Here is a 21603-nt window from a genome sequence, read left to right as displayed (position 1 = left end):
CACATCAAACTCTAATGTGTTCTCCTGACCCTGGTCATTGACCCATTAACCTTGTGGACTGATGTAAACTCACAATAGATGGTGAGGGGACACTGTTGTCATCCCATTTTCCAGAAGAAACTGATGTAGAGCAGGTTGTTATTTTACTGAGGTCACACGAGTGGAATTTGCTGGGATTTAAAATGTAGTGCTCTTTAGAGGAATAAATCTCATGGAATTTCCCTGCTTAAAGCCCTTCAGATGCTTCCATTGCCTCAGGATAAAGTCCAGATGCTGAGTGTCCAGCAGGGTGAGTGCGCAGCCCCTCATCTGGGGCTCTTTTTCCCTGCCCAGTGTCCCTTCTCCACCTCTTCCAGGGATAGCACTCCTCTTCCCTTTGAGGGACTGTTCCTCCCCAGAGACTCAAGCTGACATGCTGAGCTGGAGGGCAGGTGGGTAGGGCGCTCCCACAGCACATCCATTGCGGGACCAGGGCCTCTGCTCCTCCGCTGTGAGTGAATCGGTGTCCTCCCGATGGGCCCTTCCGCTGTTCAGGGCAGGGTGGGCTGCGGTACACTCAGCAGAACCCTCTCCCCAGGGCGCCACAGGCCCTGTGTCTGGCCCCGGCCCTGGGCGGCCTCGCTGCAGCACACTTCCTGCCAGCCGCCCTCGGCTCTCACTCATTCCCACGGAAGCAGTCCAGTTCCTCACAGGCTGCCATCCCCCGTCCTCTGTGCAGAACGGTCTGCCCACCCCCGTGCCTTCCGTCCAGCCGGCTCCTGGTCATCTCTCCCGAGACAGGGAAACGTCGCCCCTGCAGCAGCGTTTCTCCCAGGCCCTTCATCCTGACACTTCCCACACTTGTAAGGGCTGTGAGCCCCGCGAGGTGGGGACCACACTGTAGGGGCCGGCTCCGAGCCCCAAGTGCCCAGCACACAGGAGGAGATCGACAAAGAGGAGTGAGACACAGCCCAAGTAGAATTACACCCCTGGCTTGTAAGGACCTAACAGCTGTCTCATCTGGCCACTTGCCCAGGGGTACGACCTTTCACCTCCATGTCCCCCAAGTCCTTCCCTGAGGCCTGGAAGAAGCCACCAGGCTTGAGATACCATGGGTATCTTTCCCTTCTGACAGCAAAAAAGGGCCACCAGGAGCAGGAAGGGGACTCCCTCTGTCCCCGTCCCAGGGAAGCAGTCAGATTCCAGATGGTTAACTCTCACTATTTATTCCCGAGATGAAGGTGTATGGCGCTCAGGTACAGCCAAGTACAGGTGGCTCTGATTCAGATGGCTTAAAAAAACAGGTTTTCCTGGGCACCAGCCTGGTCCAGGGGGTGGACGCCAGGGAAAAAGGCAAGGAGCCAGCTAATGATCATGTCCATTTATGTGGACACTTCTGACAAATTAAAATCACTGGACCAGTCCAGTGAAGAGGTAATAAGGTATTTATTAAAAATTCTTTCTCACCCAGAGACAGTTACATTTTATAATTTAAAACCCAGCCGACTACAAAAAGGGAGGAGGGGATAAAAACTGTGCAACATTGACAAAGGGACCGAGACAGACGAGACACAGGGAGGGACAGCCCCAGGGCTCTGGGGCTCCTCCTGTCCTGAGGCCAGGAGCAGCAGCAGGGTGGGGACTGGGGGTGCTCCCGGCTCCCCGGCACATGCCTGCCCAGGCGAAGTGCCCCAGGGAGGAGCCCTCAGTAGTGTGTGTTCATCGTGCAGCCTGGGTGTGCATCCCGCTCAGTCTGCTGTGAAGGGAGTGACAGCAACTCGGGAGCATCCTTGGCAGGAAGGGGCCTTGGCCACCCGCCCTGAGACCAGACATGGGTTTTCAGGACGAGCAGGCCCATGTGTCAGGGCTAGAATGGATCCAAAGGTCTGCAGGACCCTGGGGAGGGAGGTGGGGGTTCTTCCTCCTATTCCTCCCCAGGAACACACCCTCCCCGCTGCCCCCCAACCCCACAGCAGTGCCCAGAAGCCCCTACCTGCCCCATTGCTGAGGCTGTACCCCATGGCCAGTCGCTGAGAATACCAATCGCCAGAGCTCCTGCGGGCAAGGGCAGGGCAGTCACTGTCCATGGGTACTCAGGGCAGCCAGACGAGGACCCTCATTCCCAGAGCCCCCCTGGCGCCTTGCCCCACCCCCATAAACCTGAGCAGTAACTCACCGTCGGCCCCCCTCCAGCGTGCTCTGGATGGCTGTCAGGACCTCTGTGGGCAGGGGTGGGGACCAGGGGCTTGGTGAGGATGGGGGGAGCCGCTGGGCCAGACACAAGCCTCTCTCCCCCTTTTACTGATGTGGTGCTGGGGGGGTCTGCCCCTCAGGGAAGCGGCCCTCAGTTCCCCTCTGGCCTTCCAAGCCTCCTCTGGGAGCAGCCCTCGCGCCAGCCCACCAACTCCCGCCCGGACTCACTCTCGTCACTGAGCAGAGCATGCTCCATCACGAGGCCAGGCCTCCTCTCTGGAGGGTAGAAGCCAGGTCAGGCGAGCCCTGGGCCCTCTGCCCCAGCTCCGTCCTTGTCCAGGACACAAGGGATGCTGCTTCTGCTCCCAATCTGAGCGCCACCTGCTCGCCTGAGGCCCCTTCCCCACCTCCCAGCCCCAGGTGTGCTCGCCACGCCTCTGCCCCCGCGCGTCCCCGGCCCCGGAGGCCTGCCTTACCCTCTCCACCACTCTGGCTCCCTGAGATCCTGTGGGAAGAGAGATGGTGAGGACCGGGGGGCCAGTAGGCTCGCCAGCCGGCTCAGAAAGCCCTGGTCGCATGAAGAATGAGGCCAACTGGCCTGGCCTGCCCTGAGCAAGGGCCCCGGGGAGGTAAACCAAGCCCTGCCCTGGATGGCAGCTTGCCTAGGGGGAGGGGCATGTGAAGTGGGGCAAAGAACCAGGACTGGGAGGGTGGGCTAAGCTCACAGGGGAGCAGGACCCTGGCTAGCCCCCCACGTTCGCCTGGTGGGGGTCAGTGCTGGGGCTAAGGCACTTTTACAGACCTGGCACGGCCCACAGCCTTCTCATGGCGGGGGCGGCTGTGGTTCTTGGCTTCTGCTGAATCCACCAGACACCGGGGCTCAACCAGCCACTTGGTAGAGAGAGAGAAGCGCTCAAACTCCGAGGGGGAGATCAGGTAGAAACCTGGGTGGGGGAGGAAGCCTGCAGGTGAGGCCAGCCAGGCCTCCCTCCCAGGGGATGTCAGGGGCCAGAGCCTCCCTTGCAGCTCTCTCCCTCAGGCCAACCCAGCCTGGCTCTGGCCACAGCGCCCCTGGCTGCCCTTCCCAGCAGCCCTGGAGATGCCGGGGGAGCCCCCACCCTGTGCTGCCTGCAGAGGTCCCAGATGCACCTGCCCGTGTGTACCTTGGCCGTATTTGGTGAAGACGCAGGAGGCGATGCCACTGACATCCTCCCGGCGGATGCAGCTGTAACGCACCTGGGGCTTGAGCAGGGGCAACGAGACCACCTGGATGTCGCCCAAGTTGGTAAGGACGGCCAGGTGATGCTCCCCATAGTCCTCAGCTCGACAGCTGCCAAAGTGGGCCACACTGACGCGCCGTATCCGTGAGCCCTCCAGGGCGGTCAGTTTCAGCTTCAGCTTGGCGCTCACCTTGGGCAGCGTGAATACCTGGGAGCACAGGGCAGCCGGTCACACCCACGGCTGGACCATGTGCAGTGCTCTGTCCAGCCAAGCAAGGACCTCTCGTTTCTCTGCCTGGTGCCGCCTCTGGGCCCTGCTTCCCAGCAAAGCCTGCTCAGCCTCGGTGTTCCCTCAGCGTGTACTTGAACTGCAAGGAATGCCAAGGCCACATATCCATGTCTCTGTTTTCTGTCCCTCCCACAGACACAGGTCTGCTTCAGTGTCCCCACTGCTGACCCTGGGCCCAGGGACTCCACCAAGACCCCATTCCTTTCCTGTGCCTCCACAGCCCCCCTCACATACCAACGGCAAATACAACTTTAAGTGAGTCCCAGCCATTGGCATCTGTGCCAGACTCTGAGCCCCCGGATGTCCCGGAGATTGCTGTGGGACCCTGCCTTCACCCAAGAGACACCTTGAACTGCTCCTCTGACACAACGAGCAACTGGTGGCTTCCCTGCATGTCTGGGCTCTTCGACAGGTCATGCGCCACTTCCAGGGGCTCAGGAAGGGGAACGTGATGTCCGTCCAGCACCAGGATGCCCACCACAGGTGCTCGGTGCATCAGTTGGATCTCCTTAGCTACCGGGAAGGAGGCAGCCGGTGGTCAGGCAGGCGGCGAGGCTGAAGACACCACCCTGCCCCCAGCCTAGGTGAGCGAGCATCCTCTGCTCTCCCTCTGCCCAGCACTCACCCTGCTCTGCCCGAACCAGCTCATCCATTCTCCGCTCAGCAGGGGGCACACGCAGGGCGAAGGCGTAGACAGTGCCCCCATTGGTGCCGGCCCACAGCGAGGGACAGTGGCGGGAGCCTGCCAGGAAGCAAAGGCTTATATCTAACCCCTGGCTCTGAGGGTCAGGTGAAGCCAGGTGACCTGGACTTACATCCTGGCCTTGCTACTCAAGTCCTGTGTGACTCTAGGGTCAAGTCAGCAAACCTCATAAGCCTTAGCATCCTCCTATACCAAACAGAGTGCTGTGGGTGCTACCTGCCTCCCGGGGTGTAGACAGGAAAGGCTGGGAACACTGACAACCAAGAGCCCCAAGCACGAATGATCCTAAACCCAGGACAGCTGCAGACAGCCCCCGACCATGCACCTTGCCCTGGCAGGAGTGCAGCAGGGGTGAGCAGCCAGAGAACTTCCGCAGGGCCCACTGGGTACCAGCAGGCACCAACCCTCATAGCGGTCCCCCGTTTTACAGGGGGAGAAGCTGAGACCCAGTAAGGCAAGGTGACGTGTCCAAGGCCGCACTTCTGGAGGACTGTCGAGCCTAGATGTGAAAGCCGGGCAACCTGACTTGGAGACCCGGGAAGGGGAGGGAAGGAGGCAGGCGGGGCTCCAGTCTCCCCCTGCTGGTGAAGGGAACCCCTTTTAATAGCACCACCAGCCCAGCAGGCAGCAGCCTCCGACCCGCCCTCATGCCAGGAGTGCTTGCCTGGATCCCCCACCTCTGCCTAACCACTCACTGTCTCTCAGGTAGGTGTCAGCAAAGTAGAGGGTCCGGACAAAGCCCGTGAAGGAGTCCTCTGCTGAGCGGGCCTCGATCTTCCGCTGCACGGGTGCTAGCTCCATGTTCTGCAGGCCCGGCCGCTCTGCCCTGGCGCTTCCCTCCTGCACCTGCTGTGGGTTGGGCTGGGCCTGAGGTGCGGCTCTCGCCTCCGCTCTCTCCCTGCCCCCTCTGGTGTGGACATTGGATTGCTCCCCACCAATCCTTCCAGGGGAACACTGGCCACAGCTCATGCCACCACCTGCCTGGGAATATTTACTGAGGATTGACCCCAAGGTGTTAGAATCATTGCCTTTAACTCTTGGGGAAGCCAAGACACAGAGAAACAATTGTGACATATCTGAGGCCACATAGTCGGTGAGCTGTGGGCAGGACGTGAGCCTCGGCTGTGTGGCTCAGAGCCTTGCTTGCAGACAAAGCAAGCTGGGGCAGAAGAGGTAGTTCAGACCCACTTATGGCTGCTCTGAGCTCTGCTCTGGATCATAGCCAGCCTCGGCCTTACCTCTCCTGGGGGCCCGGCTGGCCGCCGCTTCCTGCTGGACACCCGGCTTCGACGTATTCGGCGGAAGGACTGGCGCAGGGACTTCTTTAGGGACTTCACACGGGACAGTGGGCCCTCCAGGGCTAGCTGGTCACTGGGGTGCAGTGTGCACCTGGAGGGGATGTTAGGCCGTCAGTGCTGCCGGAGCCTGAGTGTCCTCATGGGGCACCACTCCCAGACCTGGGCCCCGGCCACCCCAGGCGGGCTGCTCACTTGACGAAAACCTGCCGCCGCTGCTGGTGGTCAAAGAGGCCAAAGCCATGACTTGTGCCGAAGGCCACAAGCCGCCACTCGGAGTGCAGGGCCAAGGAGGTGACCACAGCCGGGGGCTGGCACTGCACCAACACAAAGGGCTGGAAGCCGGGCTCAAAGTGCACGGGCACCGGGCGGGCACACAGACGCTCGTGTCCCTTCCAGCGGTAGCCCTCCTGGTCCTGCAGGAGGTCAGCCTCTACCTGCTCCACAGCGTGCTCCGCCTCCTCGTCATTCAGCTCCAGCACCAGCACCTAGGAAGGGCAGTGATGGTCTGAGCAACCCCCACGCCAAGGGACCCTGCTGGTGGAGAATGGGGAAGCAAAGGACCTGGTCCCCACGCCAAGGGCCAGGGTCCAAAAGCCTGTGTCCAATCATCAGCCCTTAATTCTGGTTTTGAGAGGACAACGGCTCCCTCAAAGGCCTCCCTCTCTTGGGATCACGCAATCTCTACGCACTGGGAAAGCCTGGAGCCACAGGAGCAGACGGTGCTCTTGCTGACACCATCGGTGGGCGCTCGGGGAGCTGGTTATTGTCCCTGCTGCCCCCACCCCTGCTGCCCCCTCCCCAATCCTGTGAAGTAAGTTCATGGGCCTGGATGCTGCGTGAAGCCACCTGATCACTCCTGCCCGCTGCTCCCACCCTCAGGCCGGCCTGGTACCTGCCCTGCTGTGCCTGCCACAGCCAGATAGCCACTGTATTTGCAGAGGAAAATCTTCTGGATGCCCAGCCGGGGATCGTCACTGTAAGGGTCGAAGGAACCCACCTGACAAGGGAGAGGAGGCCCATGAGTGGTCATAAGCACCAGCCGCAGCCTGCCCTGCCCACCAGGGTTCCTAAGCTCCTGGTCTCACCTTGCGGAGAGGGGGCCATTCGTCCTCGCCCTGGGCACTGAGGCTTTCACTGGGGTCTGTGTCAGTGAGAAACACTCGCACTGTGCTGAGCTTGTACAGCAGTCGCAAGCAGACACCAGAGGCATCCCAGAATCGCACAGTGCCGTCCTCATGCCTGTGGGCAGAGCCTGCCTATCAGCTGTGAGGGGTTGCAGGGCCAGGGTACCCGGGAGGGGCATGCACCACTCTGGGCTCTGTCCTACCCTCTGCATATCCTATTAAAGAGAGTACCCTCCAAGTTACCTACCCTGTGAGCAGCAGGTCCCTCTGGGGTGGGGCTGGGGCCAGGCTGGTGCCACCATCGATGGGCCACTCCTAGAGAATGAGACCGGCAAGTCATGGGAGAGCTCGGCCCTGAGGGAGGGCTGGGGTGGGTGCGCGACCTACCATGCTGGAGAAGTGTGTGTTCTGCCGGCTGCCAGCGGCGATGATCCGCTCCCACAGCTTCAGGGGGATGTTGGAGACATGGTGGGAGCAGGTGATGGCAGAGCAGTGCAGGGAGGCCAGGTAGGGAGGCTGGACTACTGGCCACCCGGCCGTCTGCAGGTCAATCAGCACCAGCTCCTCCTCGGCTAGCACCACCAAGGCACAGGGCTCATCAAAGGCTGGGGGTTACAGGCCACAGGTGAGGGGCTGCAGAAGTCTGCCCAGTGTGGCCCCATGGGACCTGAAGCTCTAAGGTTGAAGCCAGGGAATCTGCATTTTAAAAACAAGCTCCAAATCTAACAATGTATAAAGAAAATTATATGCCATGACCAAGTGGGATTTATCCCTGGTGTGCAAGGCTGCTTCAACATTTGACAGCCAATTAATGTGAGCCACCACATCAACAGGATAAAAAAGAGATCTTATTGACAGATAATATTTTAGTAAGACAACAAAAGGAGATGAAAAGAACACAGATTGGGAAGGAAGAAATAACACTGTCTTTGTTCACAGATGACATCATCACCTAGGTAAGAAAATCCAAAAGAACTGACCACAGACTAGACCCTGCTCCCAGCAGCCTGTGTCAGGTGTGAGGCGAGAGGAGGCTGAGAAAGGAGGAAAGCAGGTTTGGAGCTCCCCCTCCAAATGGCCTTGTGGTGGCAAGGCCAGGAGAATGTAGCCCAGGGTGTCCTGAGCAGGCCTGCCCTGTTCACCTGGAGGCCCAGGGCCTGGTCAGGTCACAGTCATTTGGAGAGGCCCACCCTCCTGCCGTTCTCCCACCAGGCCTCCTTTCCAGGCTTCCACATCAGCCCTTTCTCGTCTCGTCTGTCACCCAATTTATGAGGCTGACTCAGGGCTTTGCTGTCCTGGTTGAGCTCCAAGGGGCTGGCTCGGAGCTGGCCCCACACTGTCCCCTGCCCCACACCACATGGCAGGCTTCACCGGGACCAAGCCAGGACCCCCTTGCTTCAGCTGGGTGGGTGTTAAACCAAATGGTACAGACCTGCCCGTTTTGCACTAAGCCCCATCAGAGCCAGGCAAGGACAAAGGATGAAGCCACAGGCTGGCAGGAGGGAAAGAAAGGGCCTGACTACAGCTGCTGGCCTCGGTGGCACTAAGAAGGGGTGCAGTGGGGCTGAGGGACTCAGGGCGTGGCAGTTGGAACACCCAGGCAGGCCCCTCCTCTTCATCTCCAGATAGGACTGCATCCCCACACCGTGCAGCAGCTAGCCCTCCATGCCCACTCCCGAAGCTCGCCTACCAGCGGCAGGGTCCACCTCAGTGAGGACAGTAAAGTCAATGACACGGGAGGTGAAGTCGAAGGCTGTCTGCTGGCCGTCGTGCACCACCGAGATGCAGTGGCGGTCCCCATAGCTGGCCCGTGGCATGCCACCCTGGAAGATGGTGAAGGGCAACCTGACAGGCACAGAAGGTGGGGTGGGGTGGGCTGGGGCTCCCGACAACCCCCAAGAGCCACGGGATGCACTGGCAGCTTGGAATTTTCAGTGCCAGCCAAAGTGGCAGGCCCTGGGAGGGAGGCCAGTCTCAGGGTGAATGCTCACCCAAGGTCCCCAGGAGGGGTGGGGTAGACCCCAACTCTTCCTGACCACAGCAGCCTGGAGACCTTGGTGGTGAGGTGGGGGCACACAGGCTGTGGCTTCTGAGTCTGCAATGAGACTTGCCCCCTGCTTGAACGAGAGCGCCCCCCTAGTTTCTGCTGATACACTAGGTCTTCCTATACCATTCTGTTTGAAGAAACAGGCCTGTTATTAAAACAGTCTGAAACCTCTCTCTGGGAGGGTGGAAGGAAAAGACTGGGAATATTTTGTCAGGAATTAGCCATGAGAGGTATAAATGGCCTCGTCTCCCTATAGTCTGAGACCCTGACATGGGGCTCAGAAGCATTCGCTAGGCACCATCTCCCCCGAGCAGAGGCCTGAGCAGCCTTTCCAGCCTTCCAGGAAGGCTCTGGAAAGGAACAGAGCATGATACCTACCCCTGCTTGGTGGTCAGCCAGAAGATTTTGGTAATAGCTTTGCAAGGAAAAGGACCTAAAATAAAAGGAATTAGCTTGAGCGGGCCTCCCACTGTTGGGGGCATGTGAGTCCACTCAGGCACAAATCCCTCACACCCGCACCCACCGAGTGGACCTCTGCTTGGGGGTCTTGTTCTGAGCAGTTCCCTAAGAGAGCCACGATGGGTGTCAGACAACCTGCTGTGTGGCTTCGGACAAGGCCTGCACCTCTCTGGGCCCTAGGTTTTGCCTCTGTGAGCTGGGTACCCACTTCTGCATGCAGGCAAAATGGACTGGCAACAGAGGATGCTTTGCTGACTGAAAGATGGTCCCAAGTGACAGGGCAGGACCAGGTCGTGCTTGGTGGGGGCACCACTGACCATAAGGCACGCAGTTGCGCAGGGGCTCTGGCTGCTGGATGTCGCTGGACGTGGGCCACTGACAATAGCTGCCGTCGGAATGGCAGCTGACAATCAGGCGGCCGTCCTGCTGCCAGCAGACATTCTCCAGTTGCTTCAGAGGAGAGGGAGAGCAGAGTGCACAGGCTGCAGTCAGGGCGGTGGTCCCAACGACCCCATCCCTGCACCCCTGCACCTCCGCCCAGGGCTGTAGGTGATGTGTGCAGTCTGGGAGAGCCACGTGGTGCCTGCCCCCATCCCAGCCACTGCCTACCTGGCTGCTGAGGAAATGGCAGAGCACACGGCTGCCCTGCAGGTCCCAGACAACGACGAGGCCCCGGCTGTAGCCGATGAGGACCTGGGTGGGGTTTCGGGGGTGCTCCTGCAGGGCCTCCACCATTTCAAACACCCGCCGATGGCGGGCCTCCTCCGGCAACCTGGGCAAGGGGAATGCCATGAGCCCATGCAGCTGACCACCGGCAGGGCACGGCCAAGCACAGCACAGCTGCACGCAGCATTCTGAGCAGCAGTGGGCACTGAGTGGGCCAGCATGGAAAGACTGCAAGGACAAACCACCAAGGGGAGAGAGAAGCAGTGCACGGAGCAAGGCAGTGATAGATAAAAACCACACAGAATGCAAATGCACATGGCACAGCTAGAAGGAACAGCAAGAAAGCGATTTCTAGAAAAGTCGATGTCATGGTTACCTCTAGGGGAGGGAGGGAGTCATGACTGGGGAGGGTCCTGGGGAGCTGGCAAAGTTCTATTTTCCTGATGGTGGTTGAAGGGGAGCTTACAAGGATCTGTTAAACTGTATATTCATACTTAGGGCATTTCTGTAAGGAGGTGGTATTTTGTAAAAAAAACTTTTTAAAACACACAAAGTGAAGTTCTATTAGTTGGCTTGGCCTTAAGCTTTGACCCTCGCCTCCTTCTCTGGGCCTGGAATGCTAATGTGACAGAAGACTGTGACAGGTAGACATGGGACCAAGAGCCCACACTGGGGGTAGCAAGGAGGAAATGCAAACGGCCTGGATCCTGAGGGTATTTCTATGCCCCAAACCAAACCAAACCAAACCAAACCTCTCTACATTTAGAACAAGGATTTAGTATGGTAGGAGGGGTTCCCAGGGCACTCAGACCGGGAAAGCGCAGTGGGATAGGCATGGCCCAGAGGAAGGTCCCTCCCTAACTAGGTTCCCACCAGCATGGAGTGAGGTGGGCACCGGCAGGCCCTCCCACTGTCCTGCCCACAGACTGGGTGCCCAGCTGAGAGCCAGCTGTGCTTGCTATCCTGAAAACAGTCCTGTTCTGATCATGGTCATGCTGCTCTGATACTACCCTGCCAAGCAGGAAAGACAGAGGTTTGCACTCGGAGGGACCCAGCCCCAAGCAGGAATCCTTCAGCCCAGCAATGCTCGGCGCTGGACAGCTGGGCCTGATACCGGGGGCCTGATGGCTGTGAATGTGTTAGTAGCCTGTTTTTTTCAGGAGCAGGGCCCGCCAGCTTGAGCCTGAAGCAGCTCCACAGGTCCGGACCCTGGCCCCTGCTCTGTTCCTTAGAACTGCAGAACATCCCACCCAACCAACTCTCACCTCCTCCCTTTCTGGGTCCTATCCACTCCTCCACACCCAGACCTCATCTGGCTCCCTGTCTACCACTGTCAAGGAATAAAGCTTCCAAAAAGGCCTGAAGAAACCTACAGAGTTGGGGCTGGCAGGACTTTTGGCCATGGAGCCTGTGGGCAAACAGAAACTTAGCACAGACTCCAAAGCATAAATATCAGCAGAAGCTTCCCTGCCTTACGCAGGGAGGTTTGGGCCCCATCTGTCCCACGGCAGAGCCCCTGGGGTTTTCAGATACATGGTGTCAGTACAAAGAATGCTGGACTAAAAGTTGGTGACATCACACAACCTTTTTAAGGCCTCCTTTTCCTCATCTTTAAATGAGAGACAGGCTGCCTTCAAGGCCCCTTTTAGTGCTTTGATGCTGACACATCATGGGGTGAGAGTCTCAATTTGGGGGATGGATGGGGAGCTGAGAATCTCTCCTCCTGTCCCTCCAGACTTACCAGGAGAGAAAGCATTAGCTCCTGAGACACTACTGGGACCAAAGGGAGAGAGCCACGCCCCACCCGAGGGCACAGATCCCTAACAGCAGCAGGGTCTCTGGGCTCACCGCTGCAGCACGGCATCCGAGCTGATGGTCTGGTCCTCCAGTGTGTGGAAGGCTGGCAGCTGTACCACAAACACGTTGCCACTTTCTGTGCCCAGGTAAAGTAGCTCTCGAGAGGAATGTGGCAGGACCACGGTGATCTGTGTGGCACTGGGGGCAGCCCTGCAGATGGGAATGGCTGCCTATGAGCTGGCTGCTGCCCAGGCAGGGGAGAGCCCGTGGATAGCTTCCCCTGGCTGCTGGCTGCCTGCACTGGCCCCAGGGAAGGCATGCCTAGGAAAAGCAGGCCTGCGCACTCTCTAACAGGGTCCAGTGGTGTCAGATCAGGACAAACACAAGGTTACTTTCTGCCAAGACAGGAGACAGAGGGCAGCCCACTTGGGCTAGGAGGCAGAAAAAAATCCCTCAGAGCCTCCTGCACAGACACTATGGGGTTGGAAGGAGGCAGGCTGTGTCCCTGCCCACTCCTCCCAGAGCACCTGCAGGTGGACAAGCATTGGCTCAAACTGCCAGGGCCACCAAGGGCTCCACAGGACCTTCAAAGGGGTGACCTCACCCTGGATTTGGGTGCATGGGTCAGGCTGGCTGGGAGAGGAAGGGAACCAAGTCCTTACCCTGGGGGGCCACGCAGCATGAAACTCTCATCTTCCTGCAGCTCTGACACCCCGCCTTTGACCTTCAGGCTCCACAGGTGCAGGCTATTGTCGTCCAGCAGGGTAACCAGCTGGCACTAGGGAGGGAACGGGACAGGGACAGGGGCACACTGTCTCGTCGATGGGGCCAGCATGCACCACGGCCTGGCCTTTATTTCACACACCGAGTGGCCCAGCCTGCCCCGGTTCTGTCAGAGAGCCCCAGGACCACAGGACTCCAGCTACTCTTAGCGTGGCCCTTGAGGCACAGCTGGGGAAAAGGAGGTGGTCCCAGGTCCTCCCGTCAGCACAAAGCCCAGGGCTGCCAGATGCCTGCCTCTCCCCACACACCTCCTGGAAGGCGACAGTAGGAAGTGGGTGGAGGGGCCCCTCACCTGGCCAGGCAGGAAGTGAACCTGTACCACCGCATTGTTCTCCCGGTGCAGCCCCATGAACTCCACCCCGGGGGCACCATAGCTGGGAGCAGCAGGCTCAGGAAAAGCTCCAGAACGCAGTCACCACCCTTCACCCACCCAAGTGCCAGGACCTCAGGGCCCACACAGCAAGGAATGCAAATACCTGGGCAGCAGAGAAGGGCTCACCCTCCGCCCAGAGAGCAGTGGTGCTGGCCTGAGAGGCACTCAGCCAGTGACCTGACCCCCGAGGTAGGGCCAGATCCAGCTAGGGAGGGAGAGCTCTCCTAGCCAGGCGGGTGGGGGCAACTCCTTAGAAGGGACAATGAAGCCTTATCTTGGCAACTGTTAGGCTGCTCACTGCACCCCGCCCCCGTCCTGAGCTGCGACAGACCCATCAGCTGCCGCAAGGTGGCACCTGTGAGATGTACAGGGTGCCTGTGGGCCCACCCTCAGTGGCCATGGCTAGAGGCTTAGCACCAGGATAGGTAACCAGGGTAGGGCCGTGGCCTGGCAATGATTAGCCAGCTGGGGGAGTGCTGAGCCGGCAGTGGGAGCGCAGTCCCAGCCCAGCCCACGGTGGCACCCCTGCCACTCCCAGTGCCCGTGCCACAGCAGAGAGGAACCGGGGGAGTCACAGCTTCACTGGTGGACGTGCCAGCTGGGCTCTCTGTGGCGGCCTCCCCCAGGTGCCACCCTGTCTCACTGTGGGGGCTTAGGTCAGGTTTGGGGATGGGGAACTCAAAGGCTTACAGCCTGAGCCAGCCAGATGGCCCAAGCAGCAATCTTCTGTCCTGGAACCTGTGGGCCTGCCCTGGAAATGGCCCGGAGGCCCCATCAGCCCGGAACAAATGCTTTGGAAAAAGATGACCCTACTGAATCATGCCCAGCCTCACGCCAGAGAAGAACTGTCTCTGCTGCCCAGGACTCTGTTCTTCTCTGGCGTGCATGTATGTGTACATGGGGGGGGTGCATGGTATGGAGTAGAATCTGGCCACCCCAGTTTGGACAGAACCCTGGTGCCAGCCTACTGACTCTTACTGGAAAAAGTGTTTGTGTTTAAAGTTTCTTGGCCCATCACCTGCCCCCACCACTTACTGCATTCAGGGCTGACTCCTAAGAGGATATTGGAACGTCACGGAAACAGGTGGGGTTATCTGCAACTTGGTTTTGTGGAGGGCAGGGGTCTTTCCTAAACCTCACCAGTGCTAATGCCCTACCCCTTCCAGGGCCTCCCTGCGTGGGAGCTGGAAGAAGGGAAAGGATACAGCTTGACAGCTCCGGAGCGGGTGCCGATGGCCAGGATGCGAAGAGAGGGACTGTAGCCAAGGGCGCTGGGCTGGTGCGGGAAGCCATGCTCCACCGTCTGCAACGAGAACCACATGGGCAGGGGCTTGCAGCTGCATCCCCTCTCCCCCTCCTGCACAGCTGAGCCATCCCCCAGCGGGAAGGAGGAATTCGGTCACGTTCAAGTTCCTACACAGACCCCAAGTGTGCAGCCAATCCCAGACCCGTCTGGGCCCCATACACAGTCCATTTCTAATCAGGTCCTTGACTGTGTGGCCATCCCTGGGTGTTTATTCTCTCGACACCACCCTGGTCACTTGATGTTCTCTAGGAACTGACTCAGTTCCTCCAGCACACTTACTGTGGGTAACCAACCCAGCCCTCCTGCAGGGGTACAGAGGCAAGGGAAGCTTTGGGCGGCTGGCACAGTGGAGGCACCCATTGCACCACAGCCCCAGGGCAGTCCCTTCCTGCCTCTGGGCCATCTGAGGCTCCTAACGCTGAACATCTGCTCTCTCGAGTGCCCTCTGTCCCTGCGTTCCCTTCTACCACTTTCCAGACAGGAAGCTTCTGGAGCGTTGTTAAAGACACATGCTTTTGCTCATTGCTCATTATAGAAGCAAGACACACTGTAGAAAACTTGAAACCTAGCAAGGAGTTTGAAAAAGAAAATAAACCCCCCACAACTGGAAGTAACCTTTGCTACCATCTCAGAGTGTTTGAGTGCTTCCTGAGTCTGCCTGTGACTTCTGCAAGTGCTTGTCTATACCAAAAACACAGAGACCTAGTGGGGAGCATGCCATGTGGACATATGCATACGTGCAGAGCTCTGTAGCTTGTTTCCCAACTGCAGCAGACCCAGGGGCTTAAAAACGCTAAGATGACTTAGAATATTCCCAATGTGGAGGTGGTCTTACCTCACCAGGCCTCTGCAATTGAACAGTTTGTTTCTAGAGGATTTGCAATTCCCAATTGCACTAACTATTCTTGATTCTCTTTCCCTGCAACTCGGAGTCTTTCCTTAGGCAGAGGTCCCGGGGTGGAATTACAGGTTAAAAAGCCATGGATGTATAAGTGTATCAACTATGTACGTATATCAACTATATATTTTTTTAAAAAGGTATGGCTGAAAACACTATACATATAGATTGTCAAATAGTTTTCCAGAGGTTCTTGGTTGTTTCTTAATCAACTTAACCCTACCTCCCTAGGGGATACTGAACCCGTAGAGCTAGATTAAAGCAGGGTAATGGATGCCAGCCAGCTGCTTTCAAGACTTTTTTTTTTTAACTATGGAGACTGCCTAGCAGAAAAATGTTGCACCAAGGCAGTTCTCCTTAGGCCCAGAGCTCTCCTCTGGGCTTTACTTGGCTGTCCCATCAGGTCTCAAAGGAGGAGAGAGAGATAAGTCCTGGTGACAGCTGGCTTGATAGCTCAGCCCGCCTGCTTGCCCAGACCAGTCCAGTCCGATTCAGTCCTTCAAGGAAGGAGGCTCTGTACTGGGGTCAGGCCAGGGAGAAGAACTCCACAGAGTGCCTGTTCTGGGGACACCTGGGGAGGCATAATTGGATGGGTGCCCCCAGGCCTGGCTCTTTGCCAGGAACACAGTCTACCTTGCAAATGGCTCTACCTGGAGGAGATAGCAGAGAGGGCAGAAGTGACCCGCAGGACCCAGCAGGAGCCCTCTGGCTAGCCCAGGTCCCTGTTGAGCTATGCAAAAAATGCAGAGCCTCAAAAAGCCTTGGGGAGATAGCGGGAGTGTCTGGAATGTAAACATTTCCCAGGAAAAAGAAGGCAGGGCATGTGATGGGATGTGTGGGACAAGCTTCCCCAGGGGCCCTGCTAGGCCTCAGCCAGCCCCAGGTTGAAGGGGCCTCAGGAAGTCAGTAGCCAGAGCTCAGAAAAGGTCCCTGGAATGGCAGCACAGACAGCAGCCAATCAAAGCCAAAGCCTCTGGAATGTGGCAGATTGTGGGAGAAATGTCCTGCAGGAGGCCGGTGGCTACCAGGAGGCCCACACCCCGAGTTGCCCAGCACAACAGTCATGAGCCATGAGTAGACCCTAAGCACTTGCAGTGTTGCTAGCTAGCAACACCAAGGACATGAACTTGTAATTTTAATTTTAATGGATTTAAATTTAAGAATGAACACTCAATTCAGTTACTGGAAAACTTTACAGGTACAGGTATCTCTGCTTTTAAAGGTTCGTGTTATATCACGTCGCTTTTACAAAAGACCTACATCGAAACCTGATTTCACTAACCAAAAGAAATCCATAGAGGATTTTCACTTTTGCAAAAAAAGGCAAAAAAAGCAAATAGCTTTCGATGTCTGTTTGACAGAGATCTTAAAGAGGCAGCTCGCAGGGCCAGCAGTGGGAGCAGCCCCCTTCCAACCAGCTTCCCCAGGAACCAGCATCCCAGCATCAAACTGTCACCGTGTGAACGGTGTCTGTGATCATGGGAAGCCATGCGCCACCATCTGCAACGAGAACCACACGGGCATGGGCCTGCAGACACAACCCCTCTGCCCCTCCACGGCTGAGCCGTCCCCAGCAGGAAGGAGGAATTCGGTCACACTCCGATTCCTACTGAGCGTGCAGCCAATCCCAGACCTGCCTGGGCCCCATGCTCAGCTCACTTCTGACCCAGTCCTTGGCCGTGTGGCCATCCCTGGGCACTTTATCTCCATTTATTTTGTGCATCCTTTAGCAAGATGTATCCTAAGGTAGGAGAAAAGCCTAAGAGAGATGCTTTTTTGGGTCTGGGAATGCTAGAAATGTTACATAAATTAATAGTAATTACTTCGTTGCTTTAGATTTGGCTTACAAAGGTGTCATAGGAATGCACTTTTTACTTTCAGATGTTGGGGGAAATCTGTAGGGTTCTGGGTTCCAAAGGAACAGAGGCTGGAGTCAGGCAGTCCAAGCTTTTAATCTCCTTTTTCAACTTTTTCAATCTCCAAAACTCTAAATACAGATCATATATTTCCAAAGAAAATTTCATGTCTGAATTGAGATGCACTGTAAGTATAAAATACACTTGGGATTTCAAAGACTTTGTATGAGAAAAAAGCAAAATGAAAAAAGTCTCACTGATTTATACTGAGAGCACATGTGAGAACAATAATATTTTGGATATATTAGGTTGAACAGAGTGTTATCAAAATTAATTTCACTTGTTTAAAAATGTTTGTAATGTGACCTCTTTTAAATTACACATGTGGCTCATATTATATTCTCACTGGACCAAGGCAGTGCCCTAGACAGTTTTGACACCAGCAGGAAAGACGAGGCAAAGAGACAACAACCTGCAGCTTTTGTCAGGCTTTCAGGCCACACGTTATCCATCGACTCACATAACTCGTGCAGGAAGCTCTCCGAACACCTCACCTGTGCCACCCCAGCTGCAGATCCGGCCCATCACTGAATCACTCATACTCATTCCTCATTTCCTTCCGGGTCCTGGGAACCCCTCCCTCCCATCTCCACCTTTTCCATAGGCTCTAGGGACCGAGTCAGGCACATTAAACTTTGAATCCCCCTATGCCACTTAAAATGCCTCTGGACATAGGCAAGTTACAGAACCTCCCTGAGCCTCATTTCCTGTCTCATAAGTGGGACAATGTCAACGACTGCATTGAACAAGGCTGTCCTCGACTGGAACACTAGGAACATCAAAAATTGCCTGATAGTGGCTAAAAGGCTCTGCTCACCCCAGGGCACGCAGGCCTTGCCCCATAGGCTGGGCTTCCTTCTGAGGTTCTCCATCATTACTTTGTATCCTTTGGGGCATCTTCTCCAAGTTAACAATATGGAGAAGGGAGCAAGCCTCCCTAAGAACAAAATAAGGGGAGAGAATTTCATGGTGACCTGACCTGGCCAGAGGCCAAGAGAGTGGACTTAAATGTAAATAGTGTGTGACAGCAGGTTCCCCAGGTCCACGGAGGGGAGGTGGACATGCAAATAAGGCCCACAAATCCCTGGGTGAAGCAATTATATCATGACAGGTAAAGTTGAGTTGGGTTGAGCAAGGAGGTATGGGGGTCCCTGGCCAGTCCTGAGAGTCCCAGGGGGTCTTGCTGGGAAGGAAGGGATTTGGAGCTGGGGAGAGGACTGAGGTCAGTTAATTGATGGGAGTTAGAACCTGGGACCCAAGCAGCCTGGGGAAGCAGGAGGTTTGCACAAGGCATCTCTGCCCTAAGCTCTAGCTGTCCCCCCAACCTCAGATGCCCACCCCATTCCTTGGTCGCCCCTCCCAACTCCTAACAACATCCACATGGACAAAGACCTCATCCCCCCAGGGCACAGGAGGGTGGGCTCAGCCCCAGGGTGGCCCGCGGCGGGACTTCCCAGGCACAGAGCAACCGTGTGTCATCCGCCCGGCAAGGACCAAGGGTGGGGCAAGAGCTCGGCCCAGGACAGCAGGCCCAGGGGTCCAGCCCGAGGCCCCAGCCTTCTCCAGCTCGGGTTCGAGCTAGGAGGCTGACCATTGCCTAACAGTCCTCCGCTGCCTCCCAGGCTCAGCATCCCGACTGGGCCCGGTCCCACCCCTGCTACCGGGCTCAGGTGACTTCTACCAAGAGAGGAGAAAACAATGAACTCTCTTGAGAGGCAGTTGGGAAAGGAGAGATTTGTACGAGACACATGAGCCCTGTGCGGGAGAGGAAGCCCCATCTGCCTCGGGCTGGCTCCAGGACCCCATTTCAGGCTCTGGGAGGGGAGAGGGAAGAGGCTGTTGGTCAGATCTGGTGGGGACCCTTCATCCTGCCCCCTGCAAGGGGGACTTCATCCAAGATCAAATGTGGAGGAATCCCTAGCAAGTGCTGAGGGGGCAGGAAGGAGGGCTGCCTGGAACCATGGGGAGCACACCTGCCTGCCTCCCTGGCTGGCACCGCTCCGCACTGGGTGTGGTCAGCTCAGATTCCAGGCTGTGGCAGCAACCTGGCCTTCTCTGTGTGGCTGTCACCTGACACCAGGGGCCCTGCCATGCAAAGGCCAAGACAAAACAACCTGGCCCTGGGCAGGGGCGGTCAGTCAGGAACACACTGTTTGTTTGGGGCCTGGGGTGGGGGAGGGTGACCGGGACAGGAAGGGCCCTGGCGCCCTTATCAACTGTCTAGGCTGGTCTGCTCAGTTTCACCAGAGCAGGGAGCGGCCTCTAGGGGTTTTGAGGGAAGGGTTTGGGCATGAGCTTAAGTCCCCTGGGACGCACTTCCTCCCTACCGAGGTGCCCAGTGGGTCCCACAGTCCCCTCATTTGGTCCTCAGTGGCCCAGGCGACTACCTTATAGGCCAAGAAACTGAGGCTCGGGGCTGAGGTCACCATCCTAAGACCACACAACTGGTGAGCAGATGTGACTGAGGGGTCCCCATCCCAGCCAGCGCCTCCACCATGGCTCACCTGGGCAAGCCCTGGGGAACCCGAGCGGCCTGGGGAATAGGACCCCCACCCACCTGTGAACTGTCACGAGGACGAGGCCAACCCTCGCATGGCTCCATCTGGAACGACTGAACTGAGCACACCAACCTGGGTGTAGACACTCTTGGGATGCCCACTTCATAGATAAGGAAACTGAGGACAGGGAGGGGTTAAGTAATGTGCCTCCAGCCACTCAGGGAAGAAGCACCATCTGATCCCTGCCTCTACCCACTGCACTTCCCGGCCACTCTGCTGCTTGGCATAGCGCCTTTGGTCAACTGGAGTTGCCCCTCCGACAGCCAGTCTCATGCAGAGGGCTCAGAGAAGGTATCCATACACAGCTCCTTCCCAGGAACTGAAGCCAGTGAAACCGGACACGCTGCTCTCAGCCCCCTGGGGAGACGTTCCCCTCTCTTGGAGGCACCTCACTTAGTGTGGGCTTCAAGGAGTTTGGCCAGAGGTGCTGAAGGAAGAGACCCAGCACTGGTTTAGAAGCCACTGTCTAGAAGCTGCTACGCAGGCCTATGATGGTGCCACTGTCCCAGTCCCCCTTCCCAGCACAGCAACCTGCAGACTGCACTTCCATGACCTGTCTGGTCCGGACAATGCTTGCTTCACCAGCTGTGGGCACTCCACAGAGGGCTGACCCCCAGGAATGTGTGAGTGACGCCTACGCTGACAGGCCCCCTGAGGCTCAGAGCTACCGCTCGCTCTGTATATCCCACTATCTGCCATTTTAGAGTTGAGTGACTTGCCCAAGGCCACCCAGCTGGTCACCCCCAGCAGCCAGGTTCTGGGCTTGGAAGACTAACTACTGGGGGAAAATAAATGGAGATAATTACTGTTGCTATTCTGTGCAAATCAAATGTATCACTTTCACTTAAACCTATTCCTTGCCCCTCCTGGGCTCCCTACCCCAGTGCTTGGCACATTACCCACCCAGGATGGAACCACACATCCCACCACAGTCACGCTAGACACCCACCCCTCTTCCCCTTACTCCCATTCTCCATCTACACAACGTCTCATTAATCTTACGGCTAAAATAGTGCTCTAGTCCAGCGGTCCTCAGCCAGGGGCCATGTCTGAAGATGGTTTTAGCGGTGCATCTCAAGGAGGTAGGGCCAGGGATGCTAAACGTCCTGACCCCAAAGCAACACCAATGTCAATAGTGCTGAGATTCAAAAACCCTGCTCTGTGCCCTAAGACCCCCTCTCCCCTCATGCCTGGGCCCCTCCACTCACCGCGATGTCTCCTTTAAAAAAGAAAAAGAAAGGCTTCATAGTTCTTTTCTAAATTGTAGGTAGGATTACCTACTCTCTAGCTCAAACTCTACCACAGCCTTAGTGTGTCAGACCCAGACTCCCAGGTTCCAGCCTCCCTCAAACCACAGCTGGGGGTCGGGGAAGCCTGGGGCTGGGGAGGGGCTGGCGTGAGTGGGACCAGTCAGGTTCCCAAATCTTCCAGAATCAGGCCTCACCCTCACCCCAACCCTTCAGGCTCCACCATTCACCAAGAGCCTGGATGGGACTAACCCCCCTCCATCCACCTCCCTCGCTCCCCACCCCCTTCCTCCTTTCCAGTCCCAGGAAGTGGAATTTCAGACGTCAGTCCCATCCCTCCTGCCAGGTCAGACCATAAAAGTCTTGGAGGGGAAAGATCTTCAGTCATAGATTCCCACAGCCCCAGCCCTAGGTTGTCTACAATTGGTGCTCAATGCTAGTTTCTTGCAAGCGAATGGAAGGAAGAAGTAACTACAGGAGCTTCCCCTTCCTCTCCCCAGCCAGGCCTTGGGGTGGGGTGGACATGTTTTTTGGGGACCAGCAGATGTGGAGCATGGGGGGCTAATTCCTCTTCCAGCTCCACCCCAGCCCCACCCCAAGTGCACAACTGGGACTCGGGGCTGGGGTTCATCCCTCTTGACTGAGCCTGTCTGTCCGGTTTCCACTGGAACTGACTCCTTCTCTGAGTGAGATCGGAGTCACCAGCAGCAACTGGAGGTGCCCGGTGGTCATGCAGGCCCCCTGGAG

At 57.2% G+C, this 21603-nt stretch overlaps 1 protein-coding gene across 11 annotated transcripts in view; it reads right to left on the bottom strand.

Annotated features, from left to right (window-relative positions):
* Positions 1 to 1406: 1406 nt before the first annotated feature.
* LLGL2 (LLGL scribble cell polarity complex component 2) overlaps positions 1407 to 21603 on the bottom strand; it is a 32441-nt gene continuing 12244 nt past the window's right edge. For 3 of the 11 annotated variants that reach the window (XM_057501702.1, XM_057501706.1, XM_036900040.2), the window contains 24 exons: positions 14137 to 14234; positions 12851 to 12932; positions 12438 to 12553; positions 11827 to 11985; positions 9922 to 10084; positions 9630 to 9762; positions 9232 to 9286; positions 8497 to 8651; positions 7194 to 7411; positions 7054 to 7121; positions 6768 to 6921; positions 6575 to 6679; positions 5875 to 6167; positions 5623 to 5773; positions 5080 to 5233; positions 4307 to 4423; positions 4028 to 4194; positions 3336 to 3600; positions 2975 to 3116; positions 2649 to 2677; positions 2401 to 2448; positions 2156 to 2198; positions 1973 to 2034; positions 1407 to 1798 (listed from right to left, as the gene is read on the bottom strand). In XM_057501702.1, the coding sequence (XP_057357685.1) occupies positions 1728 to 1798; positions 1973 to 2034; positions 2156 to 2198; positions 2401 to 2448; positions 2649 to 2677; positions 2975 to 3116; positions 3336 to 3600; positions 4028 to 4194; positions 4307 to 4423; positions 5080 to 5233; positions 5623 to 5773; positions 5875 to 6167; positions 6575 to 6679; positions 6768 to 6921; positions 7054 to 7121; positions 7194 to 7411; positions 8497 to 8651; positions 9232 to 9286; positions 9630 to 9762; positions 9922 to 10084; positions 11827 to 11985; positions 12438 to 12553; positions 12851 to 12932; positions 14137 to 14234 (3048 nt within the window). In that variant the 3' untranslated portion in view covers positions 1407 to 1727. Of the gene's footprint in view, positions 1876 to 1972; positions 2035 to 2155; positions 2199 to 2400; positions 2678 to 2974; positions 3117 to 3335; positions 3601 to 4027; positions 4195 to 4306; positions 4424 to 5079; positions 5234 to 5622; positions 5774 to 5874; positions 6168 to 6574; positions 6680 to 6767; positions 6922 to 7053; positions 7122 to 7193; positions 7412 to 8496; positions 8652 to 9231; positions 9287 to 9629; positions 9763 to 9921; positions 10085 to 11826; positions 11986 to 12437; positions 12554 to 12850; positions 12933 to 14136; positions 14235 to 21603 lie in introns of all 11 variants that reach the window. The other 8 variants (XR_008997451.1, XR_008997452.1, XR_008997453.1 and 5 more) reach the window with 8 other exon arrangements.

This window comes from Manis pentadactyla, chromosome 4 (genome assembly GCF_030020395.1).
Source record: "Manis pentadactyla isolate mManPen7 chromosome 4, mManPen7.hap1, whole genome shotgun sequence".
Classification (NCBI taxonomy): domain Eukaryota; kingdom Metazoa; phylum Chordata; class Mammalia; order Pholidota; family Manidae; genus Manis; species Manis pentadactyla.
Note: the sequence above shows the minus strand (reverse complement) of the source record. Positions and strands in the feature narration are given on the sequence as shown.